This window comes from Agelaius tricolor, unplaced genomic scaffold (genome assembly GCF_023055355.1).
Source record: "Agelaius tricolor isolate 1412-34295 unplaced genomic scaffold, bAgeTri1.0.p SCAF_3, whole genome shotgun sequence".
NCBI classification, from domain to species: Eukaryota; Metazoa; Chordata; class Aves; order Passeriformes; family Icteridae; genus Agelaius; species Agelaius tricolor.
Window position 1 is genome coordinate 37687659 of NW_027269263.1, and position 17238 is coordinate 37704896.

A 17238-nucleotide genomic window follows, 5' to 3' on the forward strand; every position below is an offset into this window, starting at 1 on the left:
TATACTGTATCTCTAGGCTGCCAAATTTCAGCACAACTGAAATCACTGCATAAATCAGACAGGATTACGAGACACACAGCAGCACAAGACAAATCTGGACTGTGACAATGCATGTGTGCATCTTCATGGCACTTACAATTATCACCTTGGGAAAGAAGACCTCAGAAAGCACAGATACCTCATATTCAGTACAGCCCACTGTCTGTGTAGATACTGGCTCCTAATGAAGTAAGCAGGTGAGTAAGTGGAGGTAAGGAAGTGATTTATTTTCTACTTAGCCTGAGAACTGTAGCGAAAACATCATGCAGTAGATTTTTGAATCATCATCCCAGCAGCAGATTCAGGCATCAGATTTACCCATTCTAAATTATCCACTCCACCAGCTGACCAGAACTGGGTGCAGCAAGGCTCACAGAATCATAGGATATCCCAAGGTGCAAGGAGCCTATTAGGATCACTGAACCCAATTCCTGGGCCTGCACAAGGCCAGGGCACCCCAAGAATCACACCATGTGCCTGAGAGCACTGTCCAAATGCTTCTTGAACTCTGTCAGGCTGGTGCTGTGACCACTGCCCTGGGGAGCCTGGTCCAGTGCCCAACCACCCTCTGGGTGAAGAACCTTTTACTGATAGCCAACCTAAATCTCCACACAATGTACAAAACCACAATGCATGTCGGGTATCATTTTTCTGGACAAGACTGCTACAGCTTTCACTTATACCTACCTAAGGAAAAAAGGCACCACTTCATATTTCAAATACTGAAATGTAACTCACTATCATGAGCAAAGCTTGTAGTAATTATAACTTAGTATTTTTAGGTTTATTTTAATCTTGCAGAAGCTTCATTCTGGAAACTTAATTGGACCAACCTCCTCTTTAAGAACATGGTGCAGAAACTCTGGGGGTGAACAAGAAAAGTTTTTAGACTGAAAAGTTTTTAGACTGAAAAGTAAGCTTCAGCCTGAAAAACAACACCTCAGCAAAAACCACACAACACAAACCACACTGATTTTTACCAGATAAACTAGAGACCAGATTTAAAAAAAAAAAAAAAAAAAAAAAAAGTAGATTTCAAAGCAGCTGAAAATCTGTTGCCATTTTTTTTTTTTAACTTTCCTTCACACCTCCTATTTCTCTTTGCAGGTGGCACACAACAGATGCTCTTGCCTTTCTGGTCAAAAGCCTTGGCACCACAGTAATGTTCTTTCTAGGAACATACACCTCAGGTAATACAAGGTCACTGGGATTTCACCTGGAGAGTTCCTCCCAATGTGGTTCTTCAAAAGTTAACAGCAAAACTATCCCCTCCTCTCTTCCAATACACACCAACATCCACAGAGAAGACAGGATAAACAGGACCTTGTCTCATTCAATACCAGCATTTTCATACCAATTCCTTCTCATTTTTGTGGAACAAGGCTGGTTAATTTTAAGACAAAGTCCTCTCTTCTTGCAAAGGGTGAATTGGATGGCAAAGCATCCTTCAGAATGGGATGAGACATACTCCAAATTCTCCTCATGTGAAAGGAGGAATTTGGCTATATCACACTAATTTAACAAGGTGTTTAAACCTATTTTCTGTGAAGTCAGATGTACATAATTTTCTTTTAAAACATCAACCTTCTTTCAAGTGGCTGAAAAGAACTGAAGTTACTGTGGAGAGGGTAGAAAATAGGGATAAAGTGATCAGGGATCAGGAAGGGAACTGATAACCAGGTGCCATGGATGCTATTTTCTTAGCTGGCTTAGAATAAGAGGCTTCCAGCATTTATGAAAGAATGCGCAAGGTTAGATTTCTTTTCCATGTGCGTACTGACACATTGGCATCACTAAGTTCTGGATGTAGCTAATCTCATGCATCAATACAGTTCTTTGTTGCAGCCACTGCAATCCTTCACCAGAAGCCTAAAACAGGTAGGCAAACTTCAAATGCTCTTACCTGAGAAAATGCAGGCAGTCTTGCTTGGGTTGCAGAGACAAGCAGGCTAGACAAGCTGGCAAAGCAAGAGCAAGAACTTCAGGTACAAAGGAAGCAGAGTAACAGCAGAAACAACCCAAATTTGGTAAGAGAAACTAAGCCCAGGTAAGAGAGACTTTTCTGCTGGTAAAGTCTTGGACAAGGAAAAGAAAGAGAAGCTCATCTTCTGGCTTGCTTCTCACAGCAAACATGGCAGCTTTCACTGTGATGTAGCCCTTTCCTTGTCCAAGGAAACACTCCTGCCCCTTCCCATTAATACAAGCCTTTCACTTCAGGGATTCCAGTAGATCCCCAGTGCAGGTAACTTTTGCTGTTATATTTCTCCTCATGTCTAACACCTTCAGTGGTAGGACATGTTCATTTGGACAGAAGTTCACAAAGCCTATACAATAATGTAGCTAGAGGCTAAAAGACTCTTCTCAGATAAAAAGGCTGACTACTTTCTTAAAAATAAATGTATACATTTGTAAAAATAGACCCAAAATGTATTAAAAAACTAATATTCAAGACATTCTAGACAAATGTAATGCAGATGTAAGACCAGATTCCCAAACATTCACACTTGAGTGACACTTCCATTATATATATATATGTGTGTGTGTGTGTGTGTGTGTGTGTAACAGATGTAAAACCTCCTCCAGAAGCAATGTTCTAGAACTAATTTCTCTGATTTCACTGAGTAAGACTTAGGCGCAGGATAGTGGAAGATGCACATGAACTATTTAAACACAAAGAATGTGGTCCACTTTCATTTGTGATTACTAGAGTAAACATTTCCTTATGTTAATTTAGTACTCATTCTTATGGAGAAGTATCAAATGAAAAGCCACATATAATTTATCTAATGCACTGAAGCATTTTAAGTAAGTACTTAGGTATTTAGAGGTGTAATTCTCTAGAAACCGGAATTTCCTCTTACTGTCTCAAGCTGCTGCCCAGTGTAAAGCAGGAGGTCTCAGTCATTATTATGTGCATGGTCCAGGACCTAATAAAGTAAAAGGCCAAGCCAGCCCCCAGTGAAGACAAGTTCTCAAATATCAATTTTACCAGCATGGGAACACAGCACTCTCCTTGGTGACAGAGAGGGCAACTGCACCCTGCAGGGAAGCAACTATCTTGGATCTAAGATTTTAGGTTGATGCATGCCAGTATCTTTAGAAGCAGAATTGACAGACAGTAGCTGGAGGGGTTAGCAGCTGGTGACTGCTCTTCACAAAATAGGTAAGACAATAGCACAAAAAGACATCAAACCGGGGAATAAGAGCATCCAAAGCTTAATCGACTATGCCGTGAATCTCTGCATTTTTATTATTCCATGAGTCAAAAGAAGTGCTGAGAAAAGCTACAGACGAACATTTCTTGCAGTACTTTCTCACCCAGCACAGCAAACAATACACAATAGGGACACTATAAACGAAATAACTTTGCAGAGAAATTCCATCAAGTCAGCTATGTGCCTATTTTAATGTTTCTATAAAAAATTCACACAAAAAGTTTGACTGAGTGAAATCTCTGAAGAATAAAGGGGAAAAAGTCTCAGAAAGAGATGATGCCATGACAATAATGTGCCAGCAGTACTGCTTTTTAATTGGCATGATGAAATTTTTCTTTCCAAACTAATTCATCAAATCACAATAAAGAATTACTAAATTTACAAGATATGAGCTACTCCTGCCATTTCGGGTTTTCACAGTATTTTCAGAGCCCTGACTTTTACAACATCTCTAAGGTAAGGCTCTCCATTCCACCAAGATTTAATCTTTTTGCCTCAAAGCTCTATGTTGCAACCTCCATCATACAAGTACATTAGGGAAGGCGGACAGTTAAACAGTGGCTGAGACTAGGACAAAACTAAGGATGAAATCTGACCTGGATTAACTTCTCTATTTTGAATGCTACATTGAGCAGTGTTCTGAACCAAGAAATGTATGGAGAGCCCTAAAGCAAAGCTAAGTATCTTGTATGCAACTTCTCAAAGAAACAATTCACATGTACTTACCTAAAACCTACTGAGTAATACACAACCAAGACCCATGTGGACATGGGGACAAACCCCCTCATGCATTACAGAACATCTCAGTAGACCACTGCATGCATTATTTCAGTAGTATTGTCTCATTTTAGTACAGGTTCTTAATATTGTCCTTAAGCCATCCACAGTGCAAGACCCTACCAATTCAGGAGGCAAGTGAAGTTTAAGGGAGATACTTTATACAAGAGATAAAGCAACTAAGTGCTTAATGGCAACATGGTCAAGCACATTTTCTCTCATTGATTCTTTCCCTCAAACCCAAAAATCTACAACGGGAGCCAAGACCCATCCTACCCAAGTTGGCTGAGCATAAGGCAAAGCAACAGGAAGGACAATTTCACACAACCAACCTACAAGCACTTAGATTAGCTGAAGCACCTTCACCTCCTTTACAATCAACATACAGAGACAAGCTCAGTGAAAGGCTAATTCAGATCAAATAACACTAAGGCACTTGCCAGCATGGTTTGTATCAGGGATATTTCTCTGCCTTTTCCACTGAGGAGAAAGGGACTGGTGGATTAGCCAGTTATAATAGGATGACTAAAGGTAGATGGGGAAAATACTACCCTAACTTCTAGATCAGACAAACTCTGCTTAGTATGTGCTGTTTGTAAGGATGTGAAAAGCAGGCAGATACAGCATCCTTTTTGACCCTTCAACTAAGTTAGGGAAAAAACCCAAGGGTGTTTTAAATTTGGAAACAGTCAACAGCTAGGGCTGCTATTTTACTTCAGAGAAAAGCTACTAGTAACAACACTTAATGTGTTGGTTTGTTAGTGAGCATAATAATAGCCAGCTTTTGAAAAGTTTAGTTCATTACAAAGGTTGAATTAGAAAATAATGCAGTGCACAGGGTCAAAATGAAGTATCATCAGATTAAACTTTTTCTCTGTGTTCTGCAAGACACTTTACATTCAGCAGAGGTGCAAGAGCAACCTCTGCATGTCTTCTAAACACATAATGAGTTCAAACAATTCAAAAAGAGAGGCTGAGTTAAATATCTGCAAGTTTCTTCTCAATATTATAAATACATTAGAACTATTAACTAGAAGCATTACTAAGGCATCGACTTAATTTCAAGTGTTTAGCTACAGCTTTAATTTTCACTATAAAGTTAACAGACTCATAGTTAGGTCTTACAAAAATTCTGACTGAAAAATAAATTAATTTTTAAAAACATGAGACAGTTATGTATATTTATTGTAAAGGTTTTAATATATAACAAGTTTAAGCCATTGTAATAAAACAATCAACACACTAAAATTTGTATCCAAAAGATACCCTTAGCCATCACTATAAATATACCAACGATTTTAATTAATTCACAACAGCAAATTAATGACTTTGCTTGTCACAATAAGTTAAAATACACAGGAAAGATATCTCAGAAGTTCACCTAAAATTGTAAGCACCAAGCAGTACAATTGGTCAGCTATACTGTAAAAAGACTCTCTTATCTATATAAAGTGGTAATTACATATTTTTGCTTTTGTTAGAGAAATACTCAAGATTTTTTACCATTCAGACAAAACCACTTAATAGCACACATACAAGTTTTGCATATTCAGAACACACAAAATACAAGTCTGTCACTGATCTCCATCTTCACAAAATAGAAAATCCACCTCTTTCAAGGACGCCAGGTGAATAATAAGGTCTAAGCACGAGAAGAAATGCAGGCACTTGCTCTTCAGCCCAAATTCAGGTACCCTCCGAGCAGCATGAAACTAGTGATTTGTCGTCCAGCTCTGCGAAGGAAGGAGCATCCTACTGATGGGGTCGAACCCCACTACTTGTCTCGGTGGCCAAGGCTAGATTCCTCCTGCAGAACTAGGAGGAGAAGGAATTGTTGCCACCTCAGCAGCATGCAATCCCGGGAATACAAAGGGGATTCCCATTGTCATTGTCTTCATCTGCAGCTGATCATCACCAGCACTAGCAAGGCAGTAGCTTGCGCAGTTATCTCCACAGCGGGCAATGTCACAACCCGACCAACAGCACAAACTACTACCTCAGCCAGGGCCCTGGTGCTCCCGACCCCTTCTCAAGGGGGAAACAAGCAGGCAGACAACACAGCAGCGACAAATGAAATTAGAGGGAAAAACAGAAGAAAGATAAAAGGGTTCTGAGGTCTTTTGATGATCCTCGTCTCCTTTATCTGCTGCAGACATCAACCAGACTCCTCTCGCCTGACTGTGAAAAGCAAAGGGAAACCCCGCCCAGCTCCCTCCCCAGATTTGCCCTTTTCCTTGCATGACCTGAAACCGACGGGAAGAGCTTCATTTATCAGATACATTACAGACCCCAGCTGGTACAGTAAAGATCACGTTTAATTTCAAACAGCCACAGTTCCGCAAGCCTGTAACAGATGGGGCGGGGAGGGGAAGCAGGGAGGGAGGAAGAAAGGCGAGGAGCCGGGGGGGCAGAAGGGGGGAGAGAAACACAGTCGAAAGACAAACCCCCACCCCCCCCTCCCTCCTCTTCCAGCCGCCCTCCTTTCCCCCCCGCGGAACGGCGGCGGCACGGGATCTGCCCGCCGCCCCTCCCGGCAGCGCGGCCGCCCGCCGGCCCCGGGCAGCCCGCCGAGGAACGGGGTGCGGGGCGGAGAGGCGGCCGCCAGCCCGCCCTGACCTCCCGCCACCCCCGCCGGGCCTGCCCGCCCGCTCCCCGGAGAGGCTGCGATGGGCCGGGACGCTCCGGACCCAGCCCCGCTCGCCCGAGGACGCGCCGTGTCGCCGGCCGGGGCGAAGGGGCCGCAGAAGGACCCCCGCCCCGGTCGCCTCAGCGGGGAGCCCCCGTCGCCTCTGCCGGCGGGAAGGAGGAAGCCGAGCCCTCTGGCGAGGGCGCCGGAGGGCCGGGGAGGGGAAAGCGCTCGCCTTGCCGAGGCCGCAGACAAAGGAGGCGCCGTGCGGGCGCCGCGGCTCCGTCCGCCCGGCCGTCCCTCGCCGCCGCCGCCCGTGTGTCCGGCTGAGCCATAGAGACCGCGCGGCGCGGGGGGAGCGCGGGGCGATTCGCGCCACGTGACCGGGCATGTCACTCACCCCGCCGCCGCCATCTTGCGGAGGGAGGGGGAGCGCTGCCCCCGACGAGCGCCCAAGATGGCGCGGGCGGCGCGGAGCCGCTGCTTGTAGAGGAGGGCGCTGCGCTCTGCCGGGGCTCCGGGCACGGCCGCATCTCCCGCTCCCCACACGGGGCCCACGGCAGGGGCAGGCGGGGCGGCCGGGAGCAGCAGATTCGGCCAGGTCTCGAAGCGGCGCGGTACCGGCAGCGGCCGGCCGGGCAGCGGACGTGCCTCCGGGCTCTCACCGCACGGGCCGCTTCGGGGCGGGATTTTCAGCGCCTCAGCCCGAGAGGCACAGTGGGCACGGGCTTTCAGGGTACACAGTATCTTCCTTGGCTCTCGACTTCTAATTTGGAAGCTCTTTTCTTTCTAAATGTAAACAGACTCCATGACGATTATTCCACAGAAACTGACCCACTGTGCACCTCATTACGGATTCACGAAAGTTATAAATACTAACATTCTTATTCTATCTGTCCTTCACCACCAACACATCTATAAACAAATCTATTGAAAAAACAGCTACCGGCACACCAGAGGGATTAGACTGGAAGAGTTAAAAAATTAAAACGTGTTACTGTCTTTACAAAGACTGTATTAACATCAGTGGTGCAGAATATGGAAATAGGAATATGGACAATAGTCTTGAAGTTTCTAATGCAAACATCTGTCTACAACATGGCTTAAGAAGGAAATGCAATGCCTTTTATGACAACTTGCAACAAATTTGCAGTTGAGAAAGTCGCACTGGAAATGAGCCAAAACATTGCCACCTTAGAGACAAAGATAAAATACATTACAATTAGGTAGTTCCCCCTTTTTGAAGTTGCTACACACATGAAGCATCAGGCACAATCAGATCACTAATCACTTGTTTAAAACACATTTAACCCAGTGACATTCTGTTGGAGAAAACATGCTAAGAGATTGTGCATGATGAGGTGATCCTGAAGCTCATGTGGTTTTGATAGCACGTGGCATGTTAAAGAACATTCTACAGCTGAGGAAACAGAAGCATCCAGTAACTCCGAGTCCTTTACCTGTGGTTCTGAAAGGGACTGTTTGATCTCCTCCAGACTGCTTTCTCTCAATTCCTGTTTTCCTCTGTAAATCCATATTTCTCACAGAGACAGTGAGACTTAACTGTTGTATTCTTTGAGGTCAGCTAAGGAGAGGCAAAGCATTACAAATATGGATGCACTAGGGAAATGTATGCTCCATTACTACTCAGTTAAGTTGGTGTACACATAAAAACTCAGTTCTGAAAAAGAAATACAATTTAAAATTGGGACATTTAAGTGTTTATTAAAAAGCAAAGGCTAGATATTTTAATATTATTTTTCCTATTAAATAAGCAGATTTATTTTAAAGTATATTACAAAATATATTAGCAGTGGAAAAAATCCTGAAAACTTAGAATATTAAAGTTTTTATTTAATTCTGGGTTAATTTTTACCTTTAATGTGCTCCCTTTTATTCTAAGGTCACCTCAACTATGATGTAAAGCAACTTTTACACAAGACTATTAGTATTTCACATCTCAATGACTTACTTTCCTGAATTAAGGAATGTTTTATATTTGTTCATTAACAGACTGAAATTCATCTTAATAATCATGAGACTATTTAGAAAGTTTCTTAGATAAGGGGTTAGCAATTTTTATTTGAAGAAAATCAGCACTTCAGGGCGAATGTAAAATGTAAATTCAAACCACATCATTTGGATAAGTTCATTATAAGAAGGGGAGATAACTGCAGGATATTGTTTCTTTTTGGAGTTTGGTAAATTAAATAATTGGAATATTTATCATGTCTAAACAGAAATTGTTTTAAAAATTATAATTGGATATCAGTACAAACTACTGGCAGATACTCAGCATACATCACAGTTTATTATATGGCAAATCAGAAGACCTACCCATCTTTTTTGTCTCACATTTATCTAAAAAGTCCAAGATCTATTACAGTAGATCCTGGAAAGCAATGAAAAATTACCTAATAGGCTAGGAAATATGCAAGGCTGCACCAATCTGCAAGCTTTCAATCCCTAATGTTTGTTGGAACCACCCATCTTGCTGCTTCATGCCATGATACAAAGCTCTGAAAGATTTTGAGGATGGGAACCCTAGTTACTTTCAGTAATTCAAGTTTTGTTTACCAAGAGTGTAAATGTGCAGCGACTTTCAAAGAACTCATGTTTACTGCCAAGTATTTTCTCATTTTCCTAAGAGATGAGAAATTCAAATGCCAAAAATAAGAATTCAGGCACCCAAGTGGACGGTATCAGAAGTAACTGTAACCTTGTTGATCTGAAACACTTGTGAAAAAAGCAGCAGTTAAATGTAATATGTAAAACAATCAGAAAAATTGTCTGACGAGTGTACAAAAGTGTAGCAGTGATGGAAATGGTTAGTTCTGTTTACTGAGCAGTAATATCATGTACTCATGCAAATTGGGAAACCAATGGAAAACCAAGATGGATCAGTAGCAGGGAGAATTTAAGGCTCAAAAAGAGCTCAGCTTTGTACACTAACAGTAACTGCAGTTGTTGCAGTGTGAAGCAATATCCTGTTTTAGCTATCCCAGTTTCCCAGGTGTGCCAACCTCTCCATTCCCCTGCCCCTTGCCCCCTTGCTGAGTGCTGTCTGTCAATCTTAACATTCCAGCAAGGGCGTCGTGTGATTGCTCAAGTTCAAAAGATGCCCCTCAGCCCTGGGGTCATTGGCCAGTCCGGGTGTCATTGTCCCCTGAGCCTTCCCCCCTCCCACCTGGTTGGTGGCACACCTACCCCTTCCCTCCCCCTTTCCCTGGGCTTAAAAGGACACTGAGAGCATGTGGTCGGCCTTTTGTTGGAGCTGTTACCAAGATTTGGAGATCTGTGACTGTGGGATAAAACTCTGGATTAACCCTCCGGCAGAATCAGTCTCCTTTTCCTCTTCACCTCACCTAAAGCCTTCCCATTAGAGGTAAAAACTGAATTCCTGCTTGCCTGGACTTGTTCCAAGTGCCAGCTGCAACATCCAGCCAGCCAGGGGTGTCTCTGAGGTGAAAACACCACAGTTGCTGCCTCTGGTCAAGCAGCAAGGGCCAGAAGAGCCTAGGCACGTTCCACCCGGTAATATTGGGATCCCATTCCAATAGCAGATCTCAGCTCTTCATGTAATTAGACTGATGCCGTGACTACAAGGAAGTCACAGCATGTTGTCCCTTGCAGACACAGGGTACAACAGATAAATATTTGAACATTATCTTCACACATGGAAAAAACAGACAAGCCTTAGAGCAAGCCCTTACAAAGGATATGTAAAAACCCAAAAGGCAAACAACCAAACAAACAAAAGCCACAAAGAAGATGCTCTTAGGGGAACTCAAAAAAACCGTAGCACCATTGACACATTGCAACAGCAAAGTCAACTGCTTTTACTGTGGCTCTCTCATCTTCTCCATTTTGAGATGTCTAAAGTAAACTAAAAAAACACCATGAAACACCATATGCCTAAGCCTAAGGAAGCTGTCCTATGCTCTGGTAGCAAGAACTGCCACTTTCACATAGCAACTTAGATGACCTTTTAAGATGGAATGACTCTACCTATTTTGTCTTCCCTGACTGCAAATGAAAGCCAGGTTAGTTAATCTTGTGGTAGACCTCAAAATTTTAGTTACCTAAATCTCAGAAGAGAAATCTAACTTATGCATCTCAAAGATTCCATACTGCCTCTCCTAAGTTTATTATAGGAGGAATGATTTCTGTCAAAAGTAGCTTCTATTTAATAATGACTTAAACAAACAAGAAACTACATTTTAAGCCTGATTTTGCACTTACACACATCTCCTCTAAAATATTATTATTTCATTAGCAATTACTTAAATGTTTGCTTGCAATTAAATATAGTCCCACTAAGTCTGGTAACTTTCTAAAACTAGGGAATTCATTTTACATGGCTAAGATTACATCGCTTGTTAGATGCTAAATGGTTACATTTTATTTGAAAACATCTGAGTACATTTTTTTGATAATTTAACACTTAATTAGTTCGACAAGAGCTCTGTTTGGATTCAAAGTAAAATATGAAAACTGGCATTCAAAATCATTCTTAGATTGATCTTTTAAAAGTATTGAATACATAAATGAAATACATTTTGTTAACAAAGAGCACAGAACTAATTGTTTCTGGTTGTCACTGCCTTCAGCTTTTAGAGAGAGCAGATTTTACTTTCACAGGTCTATCCTGTGTATGGAAGAGGGAAAAAAAGGCAGATTTTTTTTCAGTTCCTAACCCATTTCCAAGTTTGACCTAGTTGTTTGAATTGAAGTGGTTAAAGTGATACTAAACTGCAAGAAAGAGCTACTACTATCAGACTGAAGATTAATACTTCAAAAGTTTGCTTCCCACTCTATAAAAAGGGAGGGCTCATGCTACTCCATCAGTTCAGTGCATTCTCTTTGAGACTATGACAACAAAACTGCTTAAAATTTTAACAGTATAGTGCATACAGCTGTAACAGACATTATTAATTTTGTATTTTGAGAGAAAATATTTAATTTAAATAAGTCTGTTCTAAGATAAATGTTTATCTTTCCTCATTTGTTCTAGGGCAGTACTTTGTGTAGACTCTGGAGCTCATTTTAGTGGGAAGGTAGTACCATATAATGCTTCACCAAGCCCAGAGGCATGAACAGATGTTCAGTAAGTAGATCTGTAAGTAATAGTTGTGATGTACTCCAGAAACCAGTTCTTTGTACATGTACATCCCAGCAGCACAATGCACTTAATATTTCTGTCCCCTTCCATGTTTTCTCATGACAGAGGTTGATCAAAACCAGACTGCTCTTTGTGCTCTCTCTGAATTGGTGGCAATCCAGTTTTGGCTGCCATTTTTCTATGGAGCCTCTCAGCCCCACCCCTCACGACCAGGCACTGGTCTTTGATGTGATGCAGGACAGAAGTGTGAGTCTTCTGGCAAGGAAGCCAGAAATGTAAGCAATTCCTTGGCAACTTCAATTGTTCTAAGTAAGAAATAGTTACCATTAAAAACATCAGACTGAGTGATATCAGACTTCAAGTTTCCAGCCACCACAGCCTCATGAACTTCTGCAGTCTTCAAGCAGCTTCAGCTTTGGAGATACCACTGGAGACTTGTGTCAAGTCTAAGGCAGATATTTTGTGCACAGAGGGCAGCAGGAATGACCCCAGTTTGAAGATCAGGGTCTTCAGTAACAAAACTGTGAAGGTGCCAGATACCTGACTTCCAAGGGCTTGCCCTTCTTACTTAATTATTGATAATCTCTTCTGAAAACAAAACAGACAAAGGGGCCGATGCCTTTGAGTATGTTTCAACATCACAATATTTTTGATGGAAGAAAAATATGGTAGCTGTACTTAACTCATTCTTTCCATAAGGAATATATTTTAGGTGAAAAAAGAACTACACTGTTGATAAATGAGATTATTTATGAAGTAAGTTCTTAAGGCAGGCATCTGGATCACCAGTGGAAATAAATGTGTTAACATGGAGAAAAAAAAGCTTATCAAGCTGATCATAAAAATAAGCTTATCTGAGAGTTCCTCTAAACATAGATAATAAAGTAAATTCAAGCAATGAATAGTCTCATCTCTTGCTAGTGAAATCCTGTAGTTAGCACAGTAAACACACAGGTAAATCTTATCCTTTTTATCAGTTGTTTCATAGTCAAGGCATAAATTCTTAAATAAGGAGCTTAGAAAAAGAGGGATCAGTTTTTAGCATGTTACTCTCTGACAGACACAAGGACACCACAAAGATGATCTTAAAAATGCTGAGGTTACTCAGATTAGTTCTTTAAATCCCAGGAAGAAATTCTTCAGGCTCAGTCAATTTAATAACATATAACCAATTTCTCTCATTTCCCTTTTCCTAGGCAAGTAACAAAGGTAATCCTTGTTACTCATATCAATTGCACAAGCAATAGACTGGCAGTAGATTTCTGATGTTTTTGATTACCCATCACCATAACAAACCAAAAACTTCAACACACAAATTGCATACAGAAACTGAGTAGCTAGCGGCAAATGTGAGGTGAACAGCTAGTGAAGAGACAGAAATGAGCTGTACAGAAACAGATGAGTAGAAAATGTGCAAAATGTGCTTTCCTCCTCCCTCCCCACAAGAACACTCATATCTTGAGCTTCTAAATGAGGTTCTGCAAAATACACTGATGACTAGTACTTGTGTTTGCCATTGTGAGGAAAAGAAAGGCATTAGCCTCACTAAAAGTATCTTGCCTGAAGAGTTCAAGGCCAGCTATGAGATGATTTGCTTTTTGGCAAGAAGAAACAACTCAACCTGGGTAAAAAAAGAACTCCATCTGCAGAGTACAATGATAAACTACTCAAGTTTCACAGACATTCTTATTTGCTCATGTAATTAACTAAGTGACCATGTGTTTGATGTGGTTTAACGTCCAGTAACATCCCACAGTTCACCAATAAAGCAGGTGGAGAAGCAGGCTCATGTACAAGGGAACAAAACAGATGTCCAGTTAGATAACCATCTCTGATGATAAGCAAACTACTGTAGGTTACATCTGGGAATAAAGACTTTCTGTAAGAACTTCCCAGCTTGAGACATCTGTTCTTTTTACATAACCAGTTCCTATGCCATCTTAAATCCTCATGTACATTAAAGCAGTGGTCACAGCACTGAGACATACAAGTTTCCCCAAGTAAAGCAAAGTCTTGATATGAACGTGCTAATAATCTTATAATTTTCTCTTTGGATTCCCATCCACATCTTTTTTTAAAGTTGTGAACAAGAAGGAAAAAGGTGAAGATTGTGGTTACATTTAATAAGCAATTAATTCTTATCTTCTAACTTCCAGCTGACACCTTTCTATACAGTCAGCTGTAGCACTTTTCTAGCTGACTTCAGCGACACACTGCGGACCCCATCCTGAAAATGTCCACAGGTTTTAATTCTCATGACTAAGCAACCCTACAGACTTGAAATGAACTTGGACACGGGTCTACTCAACAGGTAATGTTAAATTAATTCAATTTCTTCTGGAACAAGATTTACCTTGCTAGAAACATGTAAAAATTTGAAATTTAAATATTCAAAAATGCTGCTTGCCTCAAAAAAGCCCTAAGAATGCTTAGCAAAAAGTACAAATAGAAAAAAGACATTGATATTTCAAGTTGAAGAAATACTTGAGTGTTGGACAAGAAGGCACAGTAAAGGGAATAATTTTTGTTCACAAACAAAATTAGTCAAAACATTTTCTAAGCTAAGGAGCTTTGTTTTTAGTTTTCAAACTATTTATACAAAATACAAAAAAGCAATAATACGGTCAACCTCAGATTGCATGTCCAAAATATGCTTCAAATAGCACAGATATTATTCATTTTGTAATTAAGAGGAAAGGATGGTAAGTTAGCTGATTGGTAGTTTATTTCAAAATCTTTTGAAGATCAATTTTCATAGGTGTAAAGTAGTCTAAGGTCTAGAGTCAAGAAAGACTCATGCATCCCTTTTTGAATTACAGGTAAAGATGAAGATTTGCCTCAATGAAAAATCACTGAAAAATCCATTCAAAACTAATTAGAAACAAATTCACCCATAGCTTGCACTGCACACCTAGATATTGTAAAACAAATTAATTCCCTTCTTTCCTGGCCTACAGTTTGTTTCTTTAATGACCTCAACTTATCTTCCACTCATTAGGAGACCAGTTGTCAGGTTTTCACTTTCAGAGTATGGATGATGTCGCTACTTTTATATAAGACCCAGTTCTGCAGTATCCTGGAACTGCTCTTCTAGAGAAGGTATTTTGACATAAATTCTATTAACAAGAAACATTTGTTTCCTTCATGTAAACTGTGTATTCTCTTAAAACTATTCAGGTTTCACAATTATATCCCATGCAACTTTGGTCACAGAAATGTGCAAGGTCTTGAAGCCTCTTTAATATTTACCATACTTTGAAACAGAAAGCTTTTAAAAAGGACCATAATCTGGAGACTTATGGGAGCAAGCTGTCCAAAGAACTGCCTGGAGAACATTATTAATGCAGGGTAACCCTGACCAGTTCATCACACCTTCAGCTTGAAGCTTCTACAGCTTTTACACCTATTCACATGTACCAATCAGTGTTCATTGAGCGAGGAAAGTGCAAAGCAAACAGATGTAATACCATTTCTTATGCATGACAATTTTTTAATATCTACAAAAGACTTGAAGAAATAAAACCCTAAAGGTAAGCTCTGAAATCCATAGAAAGGCACCTGTCTTTTTTTTTTTTTCACATTTGTCCTTTGTGCTTTCACATCACAGATTAAAAATGTGAATACAGGTGAAACATTATTAAAATCAAAATTCATTAAATAAGAGTTTAAATGCTAGATCACAAACTTTAAAAACAATACCATTAAAAGTGGTTTGCTTCAATTGTGTGCTATGTTAAAATGAAACAAATTCACATTTATTTAATGACAAATTTTACTGCATTTCTAACTGAGTATCTATCTTCAAAAATACACTTCTCATGGTTTTTATCAGACACAGTTTATAATTAAAAGATTAGAACAATTTTTTTGGGTTGAAAAGACACTTAAAATTATTGAACAAAATATCACAGCCAAGTATTTTAGGTATTTGAACTTGCTTTTTCTGGGTCATGATTCAAAGACTCTGATACTTGCCAAGAAGGTCAAAAAAGGCTAACAACCCTCAAATATGTTTGTTTTATTTTTAAAGCAAGGCTGCAACTGCAAAAATGGATAGACTTAAGTAGAACAAAAATCTTGAAACAAATTTATTATGAAGTGAGGTATGGTAGTGTTGAAGTGCTACAGTGGATTTGTGCATATTCAAACTTATTTCAGGTCAACTACTCTGAAGTTTGAGATCAGCAGACTGCGACTGCTTGCTTCAATCTTTTGTTATATGACCCTTTGCAGATGTCCAATGGCCACAAAGAAGATACATTCAATTAAGCAAAAACTAACATGATCAGATATGAATGAGCATATCTGGTAATTTAGAAGGCAAACTGTAAGTAAAAATGCAAGCATACAACTTATTCATAATAAATACATTTTCAAGCATTTGACATTATCAATATTTTTAAAAGAATTTAAATAATAAATGCAACTATTTTATACATAACTGTACCATTTATTATACACACAAGTATATCAGTTCCCTTTGTTTACAAAGGCTGGTTACAGATATATGGAATGTTACAGTACCATCTTGCATAAAATTTTAGTACAATTCGTACTTCAAAAAAGGGTGCAAAACACCAGCCTAATAAATCTGACTGAATTGAAATATTTTTAATTACATCATTAACACATACACAACAAGCTGTACATAAGCCCACTTTTCAATCACCACTTCAAGATACTGTAGCAAGTACATTAGATTATAAATGATTCCAACTAGTCAATTAAATTTATTAAAGGTTTGCACTGCTACTCACTCTGGAACCTTTGAGATAAAGCCTGTATTCACAACTTACTGAGCTCTTGTTAGTACAGTTAAGAGGCAGTCAGCACTGGTTGCCAAAGTACTAGTCACAAGAGATTTCCTCAGAGAAACTTCACCCAGGAGCAAACATTTTTGGATATTCCCTTCAAGAATAAAAAAGAAGTTTTATGGGGTCAAGACTCTCCATTCTGTACCTTGGCTGCTGGTGGATGCATGAAGTCCTTAAAGGGAACCAGTGCCTCCTTCAAAGCAGAGCACACTTCTGAGGATGAGCAGGTGATACATTCTACTAAAGTCGGGTACAAGGCAATAACTTGTGCCCATGTGCTAGAATCAACTGCAGGGAAGAAAAGAACAGACTGAATCACTTACCACTGTCCAAATACTGACAACAGATTTTTTCCAATACCTTCTAGGAAATGGTAGATTCACAGTGTGCCTAAACATAGGTACTTAATGCTGTACTGTGGCATCCATGCAAGGCACTCAGATACCGGCCAGGATTTCTGCAGGAGAACCATTTCATTTGTTTTTTCAGCTGCAACCAGAGGCCATATGGGATAATATCCTTAAAGTAGTGCTACACACCTGTGTTTCTACATATGAGTCCTTCACTGTGTCTTTGGGATGAAGAACTGACAAATTTAAGATAATACTTCAATGTGTAATACACGTGTTTTCTGCCTGCTTGTCT

The 17238-nt window shown here is 40.2% G+C and overlaps 1 protein-coding gene across 3 annotated transcripts in view; it reads right to left on the reverse strand.

Moving 5' to 3' along the window:
• Window positions 1-5198: 5198 nt before the first annotated feature.
• The window catches only part of MON2 (MON2 homolog, regulator of endosome-to-Golgi trafficking), a 76537-nt gene continuing 64497 nt past the window's right edge, over window positions 5199-17238 (reverse strand). For all 3 annotated transcript variants that reach the window (XM_071423522.1, XM_071423521.1, XM_071423523.1), the window contains one exon: window positions 5199-16881. In XM_071423522.1, the coding sequence (XP_071279623.1) occupies window positions 16718-16881 (164 nt within the window). In that variant the 3' untranslated portion in view covers window positions 5199-16717. The remainder of the gene's footprint in view (window positions 16882-17238) is intronic.